Below are 23,244 nucleotides of genomic sequence, written 5' to 3'. Positions count from 1 at the left end.
CTCAGAGTTAACTAAGGAGAGGTAAAGAAAAATAACTTCTTCCCTGGTGAAAAATCGTATTCGTATTTACTTGCAGAATTTCCCCAAGACAACATGCCTGGGGGACCCTACCGCCCACCTCCGCTCTGGGCTCGAGGCCCCTTAATTCATCTCCTGCTCACAGAGGAGGTGCTGGGTCTCCTCTGAACATGCTCACTGAGACTTCACAACCCCAGGAGATGTGAATCGCTACTCTCCCCTTGAAACAGGGCACAGCTGGCAGAGACCAGAGTCCCACAAGTGGTGGGTGGGGCCACGGAGCCAGCCCAGGCGATCCGACCCCAGAACCCACATCCTTAACTATGTCACATGCTGCTCTCGGGGTGCTGATGACAGCGGTTCTCAGGCCCGGCTGCACCTCAGACATCCAGGAGCTTGTTAAAGAACAGGGACTCCCCAGTTCCTAAGAGGGACTGCAGGACCCAGAGATCTGTACTGTGAAGCCCCAAGGTGGTCTTGGTGTGCAGCCCAGTCGTGCAACCATGGCAACTCTGGCTCTGGTCCCTCTTTCAAAATTGTGTCGCCCCATGATAAAATTCAGTAGTGACAACCCCCCCTGCAGGCAGCCTCTCCACAGCTTTGAGGAGGAGAGCCAGGATTCAATTTGGAGGAGGCAGAGTTCCAGAGAGCATGTGCAAAGGAAGGAGGTAGCCCAGAAGGAAGTGTCTTCCAGGCACTGATGGAGGTGCTAACTGAGCAGAGTAGATGGGGGTTCCGAAGACAGAAGCTGAAAGCTCAGGCCAAACTCTCCACCACACCGCTCGACCACATCCACCCACCTCCACTGAGACAGACTCATCACTGAGACCGATGTGGGACCACAAGCCCAGGGACCTGCCCCCAACTCTGTATCTGAACACAGTGTTCCCCTCCCTCCCAGAAAGGGCACAGGCCAAAACCCAAACTTACTTGTGGAGCACGTGGGGCCGGTCCAGCCCGGAGAACACTCACACTCAAACCCCAGGGACGTCTCCTTGCAGCTGCCCCTGTTGTGGCAGGGATCAGAGAGGCAGGCGTGCTCCGCTGCAGAGACCAGCACAGCAGTCAGCAAGGGACGCCCGCCAAAAGGCTCCCTAACCCTCGCCGCCACCACCACCCCCGCCAAACAAATCCCACTCCTGGGCCACTGGCTCGAGCTTCTTTCAAGAAATAAACCCTGTGTGGGAGAGAACCCTGCTGTGTCTGGTGGGGGGGGGAGGAAGTCATCAGTCTCTGGAAGCTCTCCGGACACATTCCAAGACACCTGTGAGCTGGGTCACTGCCCTGCACATGCCGCCCCCCACGCTAGTCGGCATCCCCAAAACCCTTGAGCAACTTGGAGTCTTCAAAGAGCCACGGAGCTGCTGGAATAACAGGTCTTAATGTTGGAGGATATTTTCATCCTTTTACAGAGTCCACAAGTGTATTTAAGCCGAGTGTACAGAAAAATTGGGACGAAAGGAGCTCACTGCCCCTGGCCCACTTACCGATTTCACAGTTGGGTCCTGAATACCCCTCAGGGCAGGAACACTGGTACTTGTCAGGCCCCGTGTTGCTACAGGTTCCTCCATTGAGACACGGCTGGTGGGTCCCGCAGTAATTGAGGTCTGCCAAAAAGACCCCAAAGAAGTCACTCAGAGACCAGACAGTCAGTCAGTCGCTGAGTTTCTAGACCCATTCCCCTTCTAAAAATAAAACCAAGAGGAAAGAGACCCAAATTCACAGCATTAAAGGCAAATTCAAATGGATTCAGAATAAAAAGCCCCCGCAAATAAAAATGAATGAAAGGGAAAAACCAAGTCACCATAAAAAGTAAACGCCTCCCTCCCCCAAAAAACCCCAAATCTACCGCCGCCCCCCCCGAGGCTCCGGCTGCCCTGGGACCCTCCGCGGGACGCACCTTTGTCGCAGAGCTGGCCTCCCCAGTTGGTCTCACAGAGGCACTGCCAGGGCTCGTTGCAGGTGCCGCGGACGCACCCAGGGTGTGGGATGCACTTGTCACAGTACAGGCCCTGCCAGCCGTACTGGCACCTGGGGACACACAGCAACCCTCCTTACCCTTCAGGACGTGCAGAGAGGTCTGCGCCATCAAGACAAGCCAGGATGCGAAGCCCAGGCTCTCTGGCTTTTGTGGCAGGATGGGAGACTTTCAAGGTCTGCCCGACGCTTCCCTCTGAACAAACATTTGGGCCTTGGTCCCCTCCCAGGGGGCTCCCACAAAAGAAGGGCTGTCTGGGGAGAAGCCAGCGAGGGGCTGCCCTTCAGAAAGCCACTCTCTCCTCAGGCTCCCGAGAGGATCCCAGGGTTGGGGGGCGTGGAATAAATCGACTTCTGGGGGAAAGGAAAGGGCGCTCACTCTGGGGACAACAGGCATGTGAAGGTCTCCGCAAAACGCAGCACTTGGGGCCCGTTTTACACAGCAGCTCGGCTGGGCTCTGTCTCAACAGCAAGTCACGACCCCAGGCGCACAAAAAATGCAACGGGACACCCAGTGCAGCAGGAAACTGCCTCCCCAAAAGGCTTCGGGAACTCAGACAAGGAGGGAGGGGCACCCTTCTTCAGAGAGACAGGGTGGCAAACCTGAACCCACTTCTGCAGGGACGGCGAGGAAGCAAGGGCACTTGGAGCCAATTCCACAGATAATTTATGACCCACTCCCCTGACTACTTATGCAAATTTATTGTATAGCTATTTCTCACTTTGCCAAAAAAAAAAAGGGTCAACTCGGTTTATCTAGTATTAGGGAAGGGAGTCAAGTTTCCTTTTTAAGCGCCTCATTAATCGGACTTCTTTGGAGGCCAAATGGTGCTTCTGATCCCCAAAGAAAAACACAAACAAACTTTCGCCTGGGGCAGGGTCTCAGCCACTCTCCCCTCAAGTTTCAAGCCCTCTGAAACTGACTGCCTCCTCAGAAATCAGGCTTTAGCAAACAGCAGGGGGCTGGGACGGGGGGGGGGGGGGCCCGATGATGGAGTGAAGGTGGGACAGAGGAACAGCGACCAGCAGGTGCTACCCTGATGGGACCCGGGGAGGCCAGGGCAGAATCAATGCCCACCCCCAGGCGCTCAGCTGTAACTCAGGAAATCAGGCACCCCAAGAAGGAAAGGCTTTCAGTTTCCAGAGAGCTGGGGGCAGGCTGAAAACCCTCGTCCTGGGAAGAATTACAGGGATTCATCACCCACGGCCAAGTTAACTGCACTCCCAAGAATTCTGACTAACCACTTCCTAACTTCTAAAAACAAGCCATCCACACCCCGATACAAAAACGCACCAGGATGTGTGGTTTACAAGTCAGAACGATCTTATCTAGGACGAAACATCAGTCGGTGTGACAAGTGACTGTTTAAAGGAGTAAAATAAGAACAAGGTAAATCATCTGGTAGAAATTTTTTTTGAAAAGAAATGGACATCCAAGTTAGTGGGAGGTCGGTGGTGGGGGATGCCTTTTGGTAAAAAGACTGATATTCTTAGCTTGAAAGACTGATACTGAAAGGAAACTGATTTGCAAACAGCAAATATTCTTACTGTCTTTCCCTCATCCCCTTCCAAAGTTAGGATCGAGACACCTCTTCAATTTACTTAATAAAAGCAAGAGGAGGCAGCTGAGGGCCTACCCTCACCTCTTAATTAATGAGCTGAGCCCCCAAGTGTAAAAAAGGAACCACAAGCCACGAATGACTTCAAAAGGAAACAAATAAAAATACTGACCCTCAAGGAGGCATCCACAAATTTCTCCCAGTTTAATAATATATGATTAAGGTTCTCATGAGAAACAGACGTGACTTTCCTCATCTGATGATTCATAATTAAGTTTGATATTATTGGCAGGCTCGCAATAAAGCCAGCCTGTGCGCCCAGGAAAAGGGGAATCTGTCGACTGGGGAACGACAGAAGCAGTAAAGTTTTCTCATGGCGGGGTGGGGAACAAAACAAAACAAAACAAAACAAAACGAGGCACACGCCTGTGTAAGACATAATCCAAAGGCCAACTTACAAGTAACTTGCCATCCAGCTATTTCTGGAGCAGGACACAACCTGAACTCCTCAGCTGGAAGGTTCTGTTTTGATTTTTCTTTCAAGGTAAGGAGGAGAGGATGGGCTGGGAGGCTATGCAAATGACACGTGGGAAAGTCACACCTTAAGTAAATAAGGCCCAGCGTGTCCAGGCAGGGAGTGGGAGGGAGACTTCGAAAGAGAAAGGGCTCAATTCTGGAAACAAAGCCTGTTGTTCTGGCTGGGAGGGCCCTCCCAGTGCAGCAGTGTGTTTATTCTGATGACAGTAGCAGAAATCACAGTTGGCCTCCTCTGATACCCATCCGAGCCGAGCCTGGAGCAGGCCAGGGTCCCTCACAGCCCCGCAATACACCTCACTCAGGGAGCGCCCAGGCTCCACGTCTGACACCCGTGCTGCGAAGTACTCCAGTCAGTGGCCACTGATGGGGATCGCAAGGCGAACCCCCTCAGCCTTCCAGAAAACACACTTCTCTCTCTGAAGTGGAGGAAGAGGCCATTTGAGACCAGCCTGTTTTTTGTTTACTTCCAGCTGCCTTGATTCCCACTTCAGTCAGAGCTCAGAGCTCCCAGCTGCCCGAGGTCGGGGGCTGGGGGACCGATGTAGCAGGGAGGCCACAAAGGTCAAGACCACCACAGCAGTCCTCAGAATTCTGAGCAGCAAAATCCTGGGGCCACGGTGGGATGGTCAAAATGTAGACTTCTGGGCCAAACTGAGGGACAAGGATTCCATGGGTGTGGGTTGGCAGCCAGGAATCTGTACTTCCCCACTTCCCTGGTTAATTCAGGCAATTATATTTGGAGTACTGAGGTTCAGGGGCAGCTAGCCCCAAAGTATGGTCCCACTAGCCACAGCCACATCCCTGGGGGCTTATTAGAAAGGCAGAGATGTGGGCCCACCCCCACCTACGGAATCAAGACCTGCGTCCTCACAAGATCCCGGGTAACATTAGTTCGAGATGCACTGGTTTAGACTAAGGATCTGTAAGCTTCCCTTGGCACAAACTGGGGTAGCTCTGGGGGACAAAAGTGACAGGCCCGACGGACCCCACGGAGTGTCACATTCAATCTGCTAATCCTTCAGATTTGGGAGGAGAGCAGAGTGTGCTGTGCGACTGTGGCCAAATGCCACCGACACCAACAATATTTCCTGAACCAGGCCTTTCCCAGATGGGCATGATGTAAATTTCAAGAAGTTCCAAAAACTGTAATCGGGACGCCAGGGGCTGGGGGGAGGTCTCCCTTTGGCTTCTGCATTGTCCGCGACCATAAAAGAACAGACTTCAAAGGCCAGCAGCAAAAGTCTACATTCATCAGGCTCAACTGACAAGATTCCAGCGCAGCCATTAACCTCTCAGCACCGCCGGCTCCCGCCTGCAAAGGGGCCAGGAGATTGTCCTAATCCCATTCTAAAGAATGCTCCACTTTCCCCTATTGATGGGAAAAGTGGGGGAGGGCTGGGAGACAGAAAACCTGCCCGGGTGGAGGGACAGAGACCCGAAGAAACCAGCCCATGTCCCTCCACCTAGTCCATTAGCACTTGAAGCGAAAGATTATAAAAACGTGTCATAATTTACAGAACAGTTAATACATGAATTCACTGACTATGCCCATAAGACTTTTTTTTCCCCAAGAGAGGAGTGTGTTCATTCCACTGGACAGCTGGTATAATTTAATAAGCTTCGGATGTGCCTATTTGAATTTTTTTTTCAGTAAAGCTTTCTCATCTTCTAAAGGAAAAGAGGCATATTTACAATCAAATCGGTCCTCCTCTTGCATTAAAGGGATAGTTATGACTAACAAAAAAACTTTAGTTGTTTACCTGCAGTCACCAGGGAGTTTGCAAGACCCGTGCTTGGGGCTACAACCCTGTCGGCAAATAGCTGTAAAAAGAAAGAAAGAAAGAAAAAAAGAAACACAGAAGGATGCGTCAGCACAATGGCAGTTTCTTACACCACCACCATCATGAGAACGGTCTCGACCACTAAGCCGACAAAATCCATTATTTTAAGAGATCTCATATCAAGTCCACTGTAAGCAGAGGGAAAGAAAGGAGGTGCCCAAATACAAACCCAGCTTTCAACTTCAAGGCCATGCGAGCGGATCCTCAAAACCTGATACTGTATGGGGACAAAATACAGGCAAGCTGGTGGGGGAAGGGGACCTTCCTGGAGTCTCTCTGAACAATAGCCACTCTGCTCTGGGTCAGTTCCCACCCTCGCCAAAAGCAAAAAGGAGGTCTAATCCTTCCTCGTCACACCCACTCTGTCCCATCAGGCATAGTCGGATGAACTCCAGCTTCCTTAAAACCCTCCAACCAAATGCCTGGTGTCTCACAAGTCCCCTGGGACTCACAAAGCCAACCAGGCCGGCTTCATTTGGCAGCCCAAGCCATGAGCCAGGTCTGGTGGTACTTTTGCAAAGTATCCGCAAAAAAGCAATTCTGCTTCCTTTATTTTAAAAAGATTTTTGAACAGACATTAAAAAAACACTAGGCAGATAGTTTTTCAGTAATTGCTGCTGATGTTTAGAACACTGACTATTTAAAATATGTTCATCAGTTCTTTCATCTGGATCCCAGACCGGCCAGCCTTTTAAACTCTCGTCTCTCACTATTTAAGAAAGTAGTATCGCGCAGGAGACATGCAATTCCCCTCTCTGCCCTGCCCTTCAGTCACAGTTCAAAAATTCATTGTTGTTTGTTGTTGTTTGTTTGTTTGTTTTAATGAAGGTACTAGAGATTGAACCCAGGACCTCGTGCATGCTAAGCACACACTCTACCCCTGAGCTATACCTCCTTAAAACTTCATTTTTTAACGTGAGTTTATCTTAAAGGAATTTACCAAGCTACGTGAAATAAGCAGAGTGCATTCATGTTCATGAGGGCCTATTAGGTGTTTAACTGGCATTACCCACCAATTTGCTATGAATTAGAAGCTGTGCAGAGGTAAAGACCACAGATAATTCTGTTACATCTGTGAAAATGTGGTAACTCACTGAATTCTATTGGATGGGACTCAGACTGTAGACAGGACACCTGAAGGGGATCCGACCGTGGACGTGTTCAGCTGCACACAAGTGTGAAAGCTCAGGCTTACCACTCGGCCTCCCTCACCGCCACAGCCCTCACAGATGCCCGGTGAAAACTGCCACAAGACCACCCTGAGCTCAGGGGCTGTCATTTCTTGCAGGATCATCTGTTCAGACGTTGGCTGGGCCACCCTGGTCCCATTTGGTATCTGTTTTAGGTCAGGCTCCTTAAAAGCAGAGCCTGAGAAGGGGGCTCGGGGATAGAGAAAGGGGCTGAGGGCAGCAATTGGGGCCAGGAAAGAAGCTGACCAAGAATGTGGTCTCAGTTGGAGCCTGGCCTCATCCTTATCCCCCGGGAGGCTCTGGTGTGAATTGTAGCACAGAGTGAAGGCAAAGGGGGCTGCCTTCGTATCCCACATTGGCTACTCAGACTGTGAGTGGAGGGACAGGGCATGGAGTGTCTCCTGACAAGGACAACACTCCAGAGAGGAAGTAGCTGTGAGATGCTAGTAGCCAACACTCAGAGCATCAGTGGAACAGGGTACCAACAACGTCTTTGTGCTTCAGGCCTAGGAAACAGCCCCAGTCTCATCCTCTCTGAGACAGCCACCAGGAGCTAGGTACCCCACCAGGCACACGCCCACACACCTTTGTTACATTCGGGGCCCATCCAGCCTTCCATGCACGTTTTGTTGCCATTCTGGTCACAGGCGTAGTGTCCGAAGAAATCATCTCTGGGTCGGCAGAACTTATTGCAGCCAAAGCCATAGTAATAGTCATCACAGGTCACACGGATCTGGTACTCAAAGTGGGCGACCCCCGTGTTCTGTTTCAGTGTCTGCCACTGCCGGCTGGGGTTGATCATGCCCGAGTAAGACGCCTTTTCAATAATGCTGTCGGGTTCTAGGGGCAAAAAGGAAAAAAAGGATTAATCATACTAACATTCACATCAGAGCCTTCTCCCCTGACCATTTTGATGATTATTAACGACAACAAAGGCACACGATACAAAATTCCAACAGAACAAAAGAGCAGAGAATAAGATATTTATCTCCCTCCCCAGAGGCAACCATCATACGTTTTACCCTTTTTACTGGGTGTGTAGAATTTTGCTGTCTGGAAATACAATGAAATAATTTACCTAGTTCCCAAAATGTGCATTTAGGTTGTTTTGGCCTTTTGCTATTAAGCAAAGCCACAACGAACATTCTTAAACATACTTGCCCACGTGTGGTTCAAGAAGAAATATTCCAGAAATGGACGAGCTGGATCAGAGATGACATGCAAAATCAACCTGCTTCTGCCCAGACAACCCCAACTCCCAGGAACAAAGCCCTGTCCACCCGTCCTCCCACCAGCACAGGAAACTTTCCCAACACCAGCTCCAACACTGCGTGTCATCAGACCTTCTGCCGATGCCCAATAGGTAAAGAAGCATCTCTTGTTTTAATGAGTACTTGATTAAATGATGGTGAGCACCCTTTTGACAAAAACATGTGTATCTGTTCCTCTGAACTGCAGCCTTTTCCTCTCCTTTGCCAAGTCTTCTATGGCACTGTTGGATTTGCAAAAGCTCTTGACATATTCTAGAAAGTGGCCCCTTCATGGAAGAAATCTCCTTACTCTTGAAAAGAGATTTCATGATTCCAGGTAAGGGTTAGCAATCTTTCTCTTCTGGTTTTAGAGGTTTGTGTCTTGCTTTAGAAAGGCTTTGTCTACCTCCAAACTCTTCACTGGAAGCCAAAGAGTAGAGTTCCTTTTTTTTTTTTTATTGTAAACTTCGCCATTTCTTAAGCTGGCATCCAAATTGCATACCGCAAACTCGATGCCTTTAACGTTTCACCTTCGCCCAGGAAGCAGATGGGAAGTCACTCACTCCAGCTTACAGACAGGTAGACTGAGGGTTTCCTGGAGCCAAGTCATGCTCCTTCAAGAGCACCAACTAAGGAAAATAAACATGCCCGGGGCCCAAGCAGCTCTAGGAGAAAGAAGCGGTCCCTGCCCTGGGGTCAGTCCGAGAAGAGACAGGTCCAAAAATAGCTCTAAACACCAGGTGCCAGAAGTTCAGGGGAGGGATTTGAAAAGGAAACCAGGCCTCAGTCAGCACCCAGCCCAGTCTTGTGTTTGTTTCCTTACACCTGCCAGCACCAACCCTTGACGCCTTGTCAAATTCAAGGCCACCTGGGAGAGACCCTTAGGACCTCCTTGCAGTGTGTCTGTGAGTCTTAGCCACTCACATCCCTGTTTTTCTAGGCCCAGGGCCTGTGCTCATTTGCAAGGCTGCACAAAGCCCACAAGTGACCAGGAGAGGAGGCCCACACGCCACTTCCAACAGCGTCCGGCCCTCGCCCTCTGGGCTCTGTACCTGTGGGCAAGACAAGCCTTGAACAAGCCCGCATACCTGCAGACCTACACCCTAGCACGCTCCAACCACTTCCAGAGAACACTTTACTCACTTGGGTTTTGCAAATAAACACAGGCCAAAGAATGACAAAAATGTCCCTCCATTAACTGTGTGTTTGCTCTGCTGGTTCAATCAAAAAGCGTAGTGAGCTATTACCATGGAATGATGCGATCTTAATAAAGGAATTGTTTCAACACACTAGCCATGGCTCCAAGGCTCCTGGCTCCTCAGACTGGTAGCAACAACAAACAATCCAGACAAGAGTCTGGGGCGAGCCTAAAGGCACAGGCCAACATGTTATTTCCAGTCATTTAGTTTCCTACTTATTTCCAGGAAATGCTGGGAAGACATCATTTCAGAATCCTCCACACATGGGATGGGACTAACCAGTCTGTATAAGTAACTTCACACCTGCATGACAGATTTTTCCTAAGGGCTGAGGAGGAGTCATGCTTTCTGGCATCTGGGTTAGAGAGCAACTTCTTTGCCTGCTTCCTCCTGAGTCACACTTCCCATCAGCTTGGGGCATTATCCATGTTTCTGGGGTAGTTCAGTTGACAGTCCAGCTCTAAGATTGGAAGAGGATGTTACCAGGCCTTCCTGCAATCTTCAACTACATGAAGATGAAGCACGAAGCACTCACAACAGCCTTGAAGGCCAAGGAGGAAGAGGCACTGAGAGGCGAGTCTGAGCAGAACCCCGGAACCACGCCAACCACAAACCTAGATGGGGGGCGGAGGGGACGCTTAGCCAAGAAGGCTAAGGTAGAAGGAGAACCTGACCTTAAGTGTGCCGATGTGTGTTCGCCTATCTACTGATCAGAATGATAAGCTGAAATCATTTGTTCTGGGGAAGAAAGTAAATCTGCACCCTTATATACTAAAGTTCTGAGATGTAACAGCAGTGACCCTCGGGCTGGTAAGGAGGGCCGGCCTTAGACACTTTATAACACATGAACAGCACCTGGGCTTTGCCAGGACCAGGCTGTGCTCATGAGGGTTCACTGCAGAGCTGATGTGAGAAGGAATTCTCTTTTCCAAACCTCAGGGCTCTTCCTCTAATCTGAAACCTGGATGTCTGCAACTTCTCTGGTCCCCAAAGAGCAGCCAACTCCATCTGGGTTGCTACACACCCTCAGCTTCTGCCCCTATGGACTACAGTCCCTTGGGAGGGACAAAGGGTGAAAGGAGTAGAAAGCAAAACAGTCCAGGTGGCACGAACAACATGTGCAAAGGCCCTGAGGCAGGAGAGAATGCAATGCTTTTGAGGGCAGAAAAGTGATTGGTGGGATAGGATGGGTGACAATGTGGTGTGTAAGATGGAGCTGGCAGGGAGACAAGGCTGGCTGTGCAAGGAGATTTAGGGCCACAAAGATCTGTACCAAGACCAACAGGTAGCTACCGATAGCTCTTGGTAAAGGTGACCATCAAACGTTATGCTCTGAAAAGACTAGGATGGCAGGAGAATGGAGAAAGCACTAGAGGTAGACCAGACTAGATGTGGGTGCATGAGCAAGCGGTGAACTGGACCCGGGCGGCAGCAGGGGAGACGGAGGGAGGCAAGAGGATTCTAATGAAGCTCTGGGCGGAAGACTTTCAGAACTCGGAGCTGGATTAGATAGCTGATAAGAGAGAAGGAGGCTCACAGTATCTTCCACATTTCTGGCTCATGGTACCGGGCATTCAAATGCTGGTGCCAGTCATCCCTAAAGGGCCCTTGGCAGGACCTGCTTTTGGGGAGGGAAGATGCCACATTTGGTTGTGAACATGCAGAATTCAAGATACCTCGGCAGCATCGCAAAAGGGAGGCTGGACAAGCAAGTGGGTAAACCACTCCCTGCAAACCCCCATCCCTCCCCACCGGGTTCACAAGGACGCTCAGCGCCCTGCGATGGGCTTCCGTGACTTTGCGGCAATCCCTCTCCTCAAAAGTAGAGGTCGGAAAGCCCTTTATCCCCAAGTCTTCCCTGTGCCTTTCCAGTGATTTTTACTTCCCAGCAAGAGATGAGGCCCCAGAACCCCAAAATGGGGCTACCCCGAAATGCAGACAACTGTGGGCAGCTCTGGATGGGCACTGGCTCCCTGGGGGAACAGCTACCTGACCTGTGAGCCTACAAAAGACCCAGGAAAGGCCCTGCAGATGCAAGAGGTCCCTTGCACGCCCTAAAAGGTGTTTCTTACCAGGAGTCAGGAGCAAGGATGCTCATCCAACCAGCCAGATGTGTTAACATCTGCACCAGAGTATCTGAGGAGCCCAGTTCACCCTCCCCCATTTCCCAATGCTTAGTCACCGTGGTAAGCAGGTCACAGTGAAATAACGCTCCCACAACCCCCAATGTTTGGGGCAGGGGAGGGAACAGAGAACAAACAAGCGCCTATAACCCTGACTGGCATCAGCCACAATGGAGGCTGGTCACCAACCCACCTCCCACCCCACGGCAGGACAGGTCTGTTACTCGGGGAGGAAGTCCATAAATCTGGACATCAGAAGCCAAGGCAAAAGAAGTGACCCAAATGGCCTGGAGCCTCAGGCAACCAGGGCTCAGCAGTAACCTTGTGGCCCCAGGGGCCCAGCGAGCCAGACGCAGCCGCCTGGAGGATTCCAGGCCCTCACCGAGCCCACTCTGGGTGGTGGTCATTCTCTGAGTCAGTAAGAAAATACCAAGGTGAGAAGAGGGGAGATGTAATTAGCAGCAAGAACATCAAGGGAGAGTAAGGAAGAGACACTGGCAGAATGGGAACAGAGACACCAGGCTGGGCGAGCCTTCCTCCTGCGCAGACCAAGATCTCAGCAAGAATCAGGTTTTCCCAGGATGGCCACCCAGACCCCGCTGGCAAAAAAGGGAACTGGGTGTGGGAAAACATTTTAAAATTACAATTAAAGAGCAAAGAGGACATTCTCAGCAAGACTGTTGCTACTTCCACACACATCCCCCAGAGACCCCCGCCCCTGAGGAGCCCTGAAGAGCAGACAGTGCTGAGAACAAGGTCACCTTTCCGAAGGGGACAGGGCCAGTGTGGTGGCTGCAGAGGCATGGGGACGCGGCTTCACTGAAAGGCCTGTCATGCGCGGTGTGGGAAACCCTGACCGGCTGGAGGCGCACCCGCCCACCCAGTGAAGTTCAAGGTGGGTCTTTAGAGCCCAGGGCCACCTTTGTGGGCTTTATCTTTCTGATGACAGATTAAATGCTCACTTCAAGTTTAAATGGGCTTTTAAAAAGTCACTTCTTTGATCCTTTAGCAGTCCACAAGGCTTTGGGGTTGTCAAACCATTAAGTTTCTATCCCAGTGATCATCTAGGACCTATATTCAGGGACTGAGTTAGCTGGCAATCCGTCCTGGCCACTTAATATTCCAAGCGAACATTCTAGGGGAAGTGATAGAAAAAGACTCCACAGAGAGGTTCACCCTGGTCGGGGTGGGGGGGGGGTGGCTGGGGGTGAGCGTGGAGGGCAGAGGAGCTCTGAAGCAGCCAGGGGACAGCTCTGTCCAGCTCTGACAGGCCCTGGGTGTCAAGCTCTGTGCTTCCAGACTCACGCTCAGAGGCCAGCCTGTGGCCGGGCTCCTTCGATACTTACGGACAGTGTCATTGCTGGAATCCCACGCCTCCACGAGCAAAGTGTAGGACCTCTGCAACACAGATAAACAGCAGCTCAGTACTCAGAAACAGGGGTCGGCTCTCAAAGGTCATGCTTTCTTGGCCTCCCTGCATACCCTGCCCAACAAAACTATGCAGCCAAAATGAACACTATATTTGCAGCTGGACTGAGGTCTTGCGTGTTTAAATCCAGACTGACTCCCCACCCCCTTCCCCCATCAGCACCCACCCCAGGTTGGCAGGAGATGCGGGGCCCACTGTGGTCCTTGTGCAGAAAGACCCCAAAGTCCCGATGGGGAAATGCCACATCCCTTCCTGTGTACACTTCCCACACGGGTTTCCCCAACTTCCCAGACTCCAACTCCACTGCATCAGAAAAATACACAAAGAATTGATTATAAGCTAAACTAACCAGGTACTTGTACCAGGGAGTGGGGGCTGCTCTTCCAGTGAGGAGGGCTGGGTATTGCTAAGGTTACACCTCAGGCCCTGGTGGGGAGGTCCCCGGGGAGGCCCCCTTTCCTTTTCAGAACCCCTTTGAAAGCCCTGTCTGTGTGAGACCATCTCGGCTCCCACAGGTATCAGGTGACCCTAGGAAGCAGGAGAGGGGGTAGGTGCAAAGAGACACCAAAGCCAAAGGCAGTAACCTAACTTGGGGGGTCACAGGGGAGCTGACTCTAGGGACGAAAGTACAAAAGGCAGAGAAAGCTGCACCCGGTGGGTTCTATTTATTGATAAACTTATCTATCAATAAGATCTAACATTCCAGGAATAATCAGAGTCCACTAACTAAACAAATTCCCTGGACACTGGCGGGATGCCAGCTCTTCTACTGAAGTCACCTTTTATCTTCCGGGCTTATCTCAGAATTCCACCCCCCCCCAATCCAAGCCATTAGCAAATTCCTGTTTTTACTCAAATCTTCATTTGTAATTTAGAATGAGGTCAGTCTTACAAAGCACCGGGGTCTCAAGAAAACTTCCGCTATCTTGGTGCTGGGGAAATATATCCCAGGGGCTGGGGACTGCCTCATCATTGTCAGGGACCCCGTAGGTGGGAACCAGGAGCAAGTTTGGATCAAATAATACCATGCTTCCCAAAACACAGGGTCACCAAGAGAAGGCACCTACAAAGTGAAGGCAAAAAAAAAAAAAAAAAAAACAGGGGAGGGAAAAAAAAAGGGGGGAGCTTCATTCATAACTCAAGGCAAGCTTACTGCTCACACAGCGACCCAGCAGGTCTTGGAATATAAAAATATCCTGTCATAGACCCTGCCTTGGAATTCTGCCGAAATATGTTTTGTACTCAAAGCAGAGTAGCATTCCATTTCGTTCACTGATAACTGTGGGAAAAAGCTCAGAAAAACAAGCAAAACCGGGCAAGCCGGGGCACATACCCAGCCCTCTCCTATGAGTGGCCACGGGTCCAAATTCACGGCTGCTGGCTTTGATATTTTATTAGTGAAAGTTACACCTTATTGCCTGCCTCTGAATTTCCTCGGACTTCCTACCAATTACAGGACTCTTCCCTGAGAGCAGAGAGAAATTTGGTTTCTCTGTTGAGCTGAGATGAGAGCCAAGTCCAAATGAGGCCAGATGTGGGGCTGATTCTGGATAACGAAACCCTCCGTTTGCTGGGCACATCGAGACCCACGTTCACTTTCACATATTGTTGTAATTAATTCTCTGATTAAAGGCACTGATACCTGGAGTTTTGACAGACTTGCACAAGCACTAGATACATAATACCCACAAACCCCATGGAAGGGCATCCTGGGACAGGCATGGCCTGCCAGTAGTAACTCTGCTTAATGCTCAAGGGACAGGGCACCCTAAGTCCTTGCACAAGAACCTGAAAGACTAAGCTGTCTACCACACTCATCCTCGCCAGAACCGAAGACCTCAGACTCTGCTGACCACCATGCATGCCCCACCTGCAGGGGGAAGAGGGCACAGAGCTCCTGACACCAGCTGGCATCCTGATTTTCCCACAAGCTGCCTTCTGGGAGGTGGAGGTGGGGGTGCGGTGAGGGCTGGGGGCTGCAGCATTAGCAATGAGGCCTCGGCAGAAAAATAAAGCTGCAGCCCTGGAGTGTCTCTCTCCATTGGTTCAGAGACGGGACTATGGTTCTAGGACTCACCTCCCAGGGCAGGAGGATTCCTACCACCCAGCCTTCAGAGAAAAGGACTCTCTCTAAGGCTCCTATTAGGAGGCACTGTTACCTCCCACTCCGTCCCCACGCTACAGATCAACAATCAAGATAACCTGGCAATGATCATTAGCTGCTGGGGAACTTTAATTTTTCCCAGGCTCACGCGTGACCTCTGTACATCCCAGAATGCACATCCAGACTCCGAGATGCAGACCACGCACACCTCACGCCACCAAGGCCGAGCACCAGGTCCCAAATCAGCACATCACACCCAAGTGGCCACCGCAAACCTGACCTGACCCCCAGCACAGGCCAAGTCCCTTCTAACAGCTTGGAAAGGGGTGCCAGGTAAGACAACGAGCGGGCGTTTCAACTTGTTAACGAGTTCATACAAAAAAAGAAAATGATTTCAAACTATGAGAAGAGAATTCTTTCAAAAAGTTACCTGGCTTTCATCTTTTTTCCCCTGAAGTTTTTCCAGAAAAAAGGCCTGAGGGCAGAGCAGGAGGGATGGGCAGCTAACAGATCTTCAGGCCTGGGTTTGCAGAGTGAATCATTTCTGTCCCCTCCCAGCTCCAGGCCCTGGGGAAACCTGACCACACAGTGGCTGGTTCTCATCCTTGTGCAACAGGAGAGCAATGGTCAGCTTCCAGAAGGACCTCTGGGGAGGACGCCTGTGGAGTTCTACCTAGAGGAGGATGCTGGCATCAAAGCGCCAAGGCCTCCTGGGGCCGCCAGCCCCTCCTTCCACCCGAGGCACTTGGGCTGCGGGAGGCCTGTGTTCTGCGCCTATCCCGCCCCACGGTGGTTACCTTGGCACCGGGCGGAGTGGTAAGCACTTAATTGCCACATTAAGAAGGGGGGATGTAAGAAACAAAGGTAATTGTGTTGGCAGCTGGGAGCTTCCTTTTCCTGGCAACAGTGGCAGCCAAACCAAGCCCTGAGAAGCGGCTGCTTCCACTCCTGCCAAGCTGATGGACACAAACAGACCGCCATGCAAACGGCACGCGTGCGGCGGCCAAAAGCCCGGGCCGCGCGGCAGGCGGCGGGGAGCGAGCCCTGAGAGCGCCGGGTGTGCCCATGGGGCCATTGTACCGAGTCATCGGCCCCGGGTCTGTCTGGGGCCCTGCGCTCTGCTGACTCAACTGTCGCTTCCTGTGGCTGGCCCTGATCTGCATTATTTGGGGAGCGGCTGCATTATTCCCTGTAATCCTCATTTCAGTCAATTCGGCCACACTATTGTCCTGCCTGCATCTGGGTGGCCAGAGCATTCACGATTCCAGGCACAGACCTAGTGAATAAAGGCTCCAGAGATTTCACGTGTGGGCACACGCACGCTCGCCCCAACAACTCACGTGTGGCAGAGCTTGGGCACTGTGGAGGCACGGAGCAAGGACACCGCCCCACGGCATCCCTGCCGAGGCTGCAGCCACAGAAGGCAATTTGGTCTGCAGGGCTTGACATTTCAATAGAGTCTGATCTGGTTACAAAGGGTGATTTTCTCATAAAGCCCACCTCCAGGTCTCACCAAGCAGGCCCCAGAGCTCACATCCAGATTCGAGACTCTCAATGAGATGCCCCCACCCCCTTTCTCATCATTACCCCTACCTGTTTGAAAAGCATCCCACTGATAATTAAATGCACCAGTTACAAAAGGGTGGCGAGGTTAATAGATAGAATACCGAGAAGCCAGCCAAGCACAACCGTCCGGTTCACACAGAGCAAGCCTGAACAAGATGCCTTTCTACTCGTTAACCAAAAGCGCATAAAAACTAGGCTGAGCTGGTAGAGGGCCCTGAATGACTATTTATGTACCGCTCTTAACCACTGGGAGCCACGCTGTGGAATTTCTTTCCTTCACATACTCAGGACCAGTGACGAATGTCACGGGCACCAAAAAAACAAGGGCCGCAGGGCAGCCCACACGGTGATCAGAAACCAGCAAGGAAGCCACAAACCCCATGAGCCAAGACAGAGGCGGGACATTCTGGACCCAGAACCCTACCCACCTCCTCCACCATTCTAGAAAATACAAGAATCATCACCCCATGCATCCTAACACACACATCTTCCTAAATAAAACTAGGTTACATTTATTTGTTTGTTTGTTTTTAATGTATTTAAATGCTGGAACAGCTTGGAGCCTCACCCTGGGGACTGATGGGATGGAGAGGGTAGAAACATGCCTCTAGAAGTTTTCCCGGGGCGAATTCTCAGGAGTATTTGCCTTTATGGATAACCATGCTAATTGTATGCACATCCAGAGATTATGCATTCTTACATTGGAACTAATCTTGAAAGCCTGACACTGAAACCAAGCTCTGGCCCTTCTACAATGGGCCAGCGGCTGCTGTCAATCCAGCCAAGGCCTCTGTTTGCATTCCTGTTTTCAGATCAGAACGTAAAGACTCCTTGTTGCCTTGGCTTCATTTTTTCATGAGTAAAAGTTATTCTCCAGGCTAAACTTTCCACCTGCCTTCCATCCGGAAGGTCCCTTACCACTATTTGCTGTAAATATTGTAGGTAGTATTCAGACTGCTGGTTTTCTGGAAGGCTACAACGCTTTGGCAGTGGCCTCTCCTCTTTACCCATCCAACTCCCCCAATATCCTCGATGCCAAAAGCTTCACCACTCTCTAAAAATGTTTGAAGTCCCTGTAGAATTATGGGTGTGGAGTTGGTGGGTTGCAAACTCATGTAAGTACTGGAGGTTTGAATAAGTTGCTAAGAAACAAGACAACAAGGAGAAGGAACACACAGAGGTTACACCTGGAAGAGGAAAAAAAACTTAGAAACCAAGTACCTTGAATAGGGATTCGAGGTGGGGCGCAGCCATTCTGCAGATACACTCCGTAGAACATAGAATGGGTGCACAGCTCTCCCCCAAGCCTGGTTTTGCAATGCAGACATATTTCATCACTGTAGTTTGAGTTAGGTGTCTTAGGGCAAAGGGTGTTTTCCCCACACACCAAAAGTCCCAGGCTCTGAGCACATATACACATGTGATCAGTGGGTGGCAAACTGGCTGCAGAAAGGAGCCAGTTCAAATGAGAACCCTGTCCCTCCATGCTCCACACATCTGTGGAGGCCCAGGGGCCAGGAAGTACAGCAGAAGGCAAGGACATGTCAATTACAATCTGCAACTAACCTTGTGGCATCCGATTTACCCAAACCCCTGGCAGCTGGTCATTCAGGCCTCAAGTGTGAAGGGGGCCAAAGCTGGCATCCCTCCAGTATGCAAGAATCACACTTTTCATTGGATTTTCCTAAAAAAATGGAAGTTGATCTCAGCAAGCCTTTTACCATTGTCAATGGCATTTAACTATGAGGCCAAGAGACCAGGTACCTCAATTGCTTCCACCAGAGTTTCTCCAGACTCACTTCACTCCAGGGCCAGCAATGCATCCGCACAGCTAACTGGGGATCTGGAGTTCCTAAAAAGCTTTGAGGACTGGGTAGTGGTAATTACACTAATGCATTTTTAATAAGGAGGCACTCCTGGGATTTAGTGCTAATTTTGGGAAGTGCAACTTAACCATTGCAGTGATTTCTAAATGGTCATTCCCCAATCGTTTCCTGTTGAGCCCAATTACTTCTCATAATGTATGTTCTTATCACTGGGTCTCCCGATTGGAGGATTTATAAATCAGGCTCGTTGCTTCAAAGTCACCCCCTCCAAGCAGCACTGCCATGGTGACTAGAAGCCACGGAAGAAAACCACCACCAGGCTGGGGTGCGGGCAGCGGACACCATGAGGAACATAATCAGATACTGTCCCTTGGGTAGGCCCACCTCCAGAGTTTCGTGTGGACATAGGACTGTGGATTACACTTCACATCTAACCAAGTCATTTCTACCTCTTCCACTCCAGAACCTGGGCAGTTACATGGCTGGGGTCATAATTCCAAACAAAAGATATGAATTACACCAGCTTCTAAAACAGACCTTCTTCTGCACACCCTGAACAGCTCTGTCACTGTCAGCAAACTTGGGAGGACCCACGTGGATGGTAATTGTGGCTGCCTAAGGGTAGTCCAAGGTGGTTTGATTTTTTTTTAAACCCTGTATTTCTCCTTGTTACCCCTTGAATTCTGTACCAAGCTCAGCTATTACCTATTCAAGAAATCAGCTTTAAATAGACACACTTATTAATTGTTAATGAATGAAGCTGTGCTATCTACCTCAGTACTTATCTCTGCTTTCACTTCAGTTAACACTCACCCTGGAATCATCCTTGAAAGTTCCGGACTGCAGTGTTTCTCCACCCCCAATGGGGAGAAAACACAGTACACCTCACCTCCACGCTCTCTTGGGAAGTCAAGCACAGCGGGCCTTTTGGGGCAGGATGGGGGTTGTTTATGAGGGACACACGCACTTGGCCTGGCTTAAAAAGAACCACACACTCTGCGCAGCCCTAGCCGGCTCCCCTATTCTAGAAAAGCCGAGTCTACTTTATGGTTGGTGACCCTTGGGGCCTGAAACCACAGAGGAGCACCAGCAAATCAATCGTCTCCCTGCCCTCACACGCCGCTTCCGCTCTTCCCATCAAGGGCTCGCTGCCAAGTGTCAAAAGGGGACAGACACACCTTCTGGGTCACTTTCCGCAGCCAGCCTGGGGAGCAAGGCTCCCTGTGTTCATCCCAGCTGTTTCTCTGACCCCATTCTCCAAAATGAACCTCCGCCAGCCCTGCAGCTTTTCCACATCACTAATAAGATTCCTTTTATGGTCTTGTGAAAAGCGAGGGGCTCGGAACTGATCCTCCGGAGGGTGGAACCACCTGCAGGCCCCTTCCCCCTAAACTCCAAACATACGATCAAGGGCAAGGGCAGTCAGTCGTCAGAGTCAACGTGGGCCCAGCCAGATTAAAAAGTGGCCAACCTCTTTAGCTTAAAGTTCTCCTTAATAGGGGATTAACAAACAAAGATAAACACCCTTTGTAAAAATGAAATCCCACAGCAGACAGCCGACTCAGGCCTCCATTCTCAGAGAATTCCACAAACCACAGGTTTTTATAAGCCCCCTTTAATGGCATGTTTCTGATAATTGTCTCATCTCACCCAAGCAGAGGGCACTTTATAACGCCAGTTCCAGTAAACGCGGGCCTTGAGAGCCACCCCAATCTTCTCACACACATTAAGGCCGACAACTCTCCTCCCCTCCTGGAGCTGCGATCCCAGCCCCAGCCGGCGGATAGGAGGCAGCAGAGCGCGCCCCATCAGAGCACGTGGCGGAGAGCAGTCCCCTGGGCACCCAGCTCCCCCTCCCACCACCCACCCGCCCGGCACAGGCTGGGCCGAGCCCCAGTCCTGGCATTGAGTCACGCCTCCCGGACAGCGGGAGCAGGGCAGAGGGCACCAACATTTTTCCCCTTTCCTCCCCTTCTGCAATCGCGCTCGTCTTCTTTCCACCCATTTCTGGATGTTGCCAGGGCCCCACGCGGCTCCAGGGGGCTGGGGTCCATGCACTTGCACCCGCAGGGGCTGCCTCTCGCGGACCGCCCCTTCCAGGCCTCGGCACGCCCCCCGATTGCCCGCGGGGACCGCGCGCCCGCCGGACGAGGGCGCACCCCCGCCCTTCCCGGGGAAGTTTGCAAACACAGCTGTTCCAGAGCCCGGGAACCGCTGGAAGTGAGGCCACAAGGGCTACACCGCGCGGGGGCGAGGGCGGGCAGGAAGGGGCCGGCAGGGGGCGGAGGCTCCCAGGCCCACAACTCGGGCGAAATCCCGGACAACCCCGGGAGCGGCAGCCCCCGGGCCTTACACCCAGCTCCGAGCGCGCCCCCGCACGCACCGAAATCTCCCGGGGAGCAGCGGGAAGCGGGCTCCCCACACCCTCCAGGAAGGACACACCCGCCCTCCCGGCAGCTCACGGGAAACGGGAGGGTGCCAATTTGGACGGCGTTCGGAGGCCAGAACTGTACTGAGCCGCCTTCCCCGGCGCATCAGGTTTAATTGGTTGAGCAAAGATCATCTGTAATGACCTCCTGGCTGGGGCGGTTACTCTGGGGCCTCTAAGTTGCAAATTTCAACCGCCCTTCCTGGGAGCTTTGCCCCACAATCCCCTCTGGGGTCCCACTTTCGTGCGCTTAGCCAAAAACATTGGGGCTGGGGCCTGCCAAGATCTAGCTACAAGCCTCGGCTCCCTAACCCCCCACCCCAAAGATGTCTCTGGTTAGCGCCAAGTTTCCTGCCAAGCCCCTTTAAACCCCTCTCCTCTCGCCAGAGAAAGCAGGGCTTGGTCCGGGGGCGCGAACCCCGGCCGGGGCGCCCGGCGGCCGCCACTCACCGGCCAGGCGAAACTGAAAGGCAGCACGATGCGGTTGCGTTCGTTGCCGCGACTGCCCTTGAGGTTGAAGGTGTTGCCCCCGATGACAGGAGTAGACCCCGAGCCGAAGCTGCAGGGCCCCCCGGCCGTGACGCGCGACTGGTACTCCTTGAGGCACACTTTGAAGTACGTGTCACACTCGTCGCGGGAGCACTTGCGGTCCCCCGGGTTCCGGGCGCCGCCACAGCAGTTCCCGTTCTGCAGCTCCCCGTTCACGTTCTGCATGGACAGGATCTCCAACTCGAATTGACCAGAAGCCCAGCACACCTGCCGGCGAGGGAGGGCGGGAGGGAGGTCAGCGCAGGGGAAAGTTGCTTTCTTCGAGGGTGGAAGTGGCGACTCCCTCCCCGCCCGCCTGCCCCAACGAGCCCTTGGCGCCAAGTGAAAATAATTTTGCAAGGCTCGGTGCAAGGAATCAACGTGATTCCCGGGCTTAAGAGGCTCGGGTGTGGGAGCAATCCGACACGACTGCCTCCCCCCAAGCCGGGGAGCAAGAGCGGAGCGAACGTGTCCCCAGCCGGGAGGATACATTTAGGGGCCTGGCGGCTCCCCCAACCCAGGTGCAGCCTCTCGGGCGCAGGGACCCGGGCGGGAGCCGGCGCCTCAGGGCTCCTGAGCCCCCTCCAGGCGCTCAACCGCAGGCGTCCAGGGCGCCGCGAGGGAAAGGAGAGGGCGGGCAGGGAGGGAGGCCCGGCGGGCTCCTACCTTGGCTCTCAGGGCGCAAAGCAGGGCGAGCAGGAGGCTCAGGGGGCGCCCGGGCCGGCCGCGCGTCCGTGGGGACCGCATCGCTGCACCGCGCGCCGCGGGCACTCGGGACTCCGCCGCCGCCGCCGCCGCCGCTGCTGCTCGCGCTGGTGCTGCCGCCGGTGCTGCTGTCGCCGCTGCCCCTGCGGCCGCCGCGTCCCGGCTCTAATATACTCCGCCGATTGGAGCATGCACGACTGGAAAACAACACCACTTTTCAAAAGCCCTTTCAAGAGCGGCCCGTTCCAGAAGGCAAAGAGCCCGGCCTCCTTTTATTATTCTGATCGCTTCTTTGAGACGCTCCCCCTCCTCTTCCACTCCCGGCTTTCTTTCCTTCTCTCGCGCTCCCCTTCTTTTATTATTATGATTATGCGCAGCCTTTTATTCCCTTTCAGATCAGCTGCTTAAAACGGAGAGAGGGAGGGGAGGGAAAAAAAAAATACCCGAGCCCAGCTCGCGGGCCGGTCGCAGGTAACACAATGACGCGTGCCCGCCCGGCTCTCGGAGAGGGACTCAGAGAGCCCGTCTGGGAGCCGCGGCCGGGGCTGGCCACCTCTACCCAGCACGCTGGGCAGGCGCATGCGCTCTTATTAATATTCATGAGGGGGCGTACCCAGCCCTGACACGCCCCTTCCCTCCTGGTGGATGGGGAGGGGGACTACTGGGAGGAACTTGGAAGGGGCCCGGGGCTCTGGGATGCGCGGGACCGCGTAGACGTCTGGGGCCCCGCGCAGACCCCCACCTTCGGGAGCTTTGGGACAGGCGGGAACAGGGGCAGGGCGCGGGAAGGAACGTGAAGGCGCCGTTGCCCCGCGACGCCCGAGGAGCCCCGCGCGGACCGCCCCCTCGGGCGCCTCAGACCAGGCGCCTCTGGCCGTCCGTCGGGGCCCCAGGTGTAGGCGCGGCGGCGCTGCTCGAGCGGTCGGAGCGGGGCAGCTTCCGCCTTCCGAGCCGCCTGCGTCAG

At 52.7% G+C, this 23,244-nt stretch overlaps 1 protein-coding gene across 1 annotated transcript in view; it reads right to left on the bottom strand.

The window, feature by feature from the left end:
• JAG1 (jagged canonical Notch ligand 1) overlaps window positions 1–22,824 on the bottom strand; it is a 34,828-nt gene extending 12,004 nt beyond the window's left edge. The window contains exons 1-8 of the mRNA XM_072943821.1: window positions 22,242–22,824; window positions 21,498–21,803; window positions 13,041–13,092; window positions 7,708–7,962; window positions 5,852–5,912; window positions 1,919–2,049; window positions 1,506–1,625; window positions 949–1,062 (exon numbers count right to left, since the gene is read on the bottom strand). Coding sequence (XP_072799922.1) covers window positions 949–1,062; window positions 1,506–1,625; window positions 1,919–2,049; window positions 5,852–5,912; window positions 7,708–7,962; window positions 13,041–13,092; window positions 21,498–21,803; window positions 22,242–22,322 — 1,120 coding nt within the window. The 5' untranslated portion in view covers window positions 22,323–22,824. The remainder of the gene's footprint in view (window positions 1–948; window positions 1,063–1,505; window positions 1,626–1,918; window positions 2,050–5,851; window positions 5,913–7,707; window positions 7,963–13,040; window positions 13,093–21,497; window positions 21,804–22,241) is intronic.
• Between the last annotated feature and the right edge of the window lie 420 nt (window positions 22,825–23,244).

Source organism: Vicugna pacos, chromosome 19 (genome assembly GCF_048564905.1).
Source record: "Vicugna pacos chromosome 19, VicPac4, whole genome shotgun sequence".
NCBI classification, from domain to species: Eukaryota; Metazoa; Chordata; class Mammalia; order Artiodactyla; family Camelidae; genus Vicugna; species Vicugna pacos.
The sequence above is the reverse complement of the archived record's forward strand: the minus strand, read 5'-3'. Positions and strand labels throughout refer to the sequence as shown.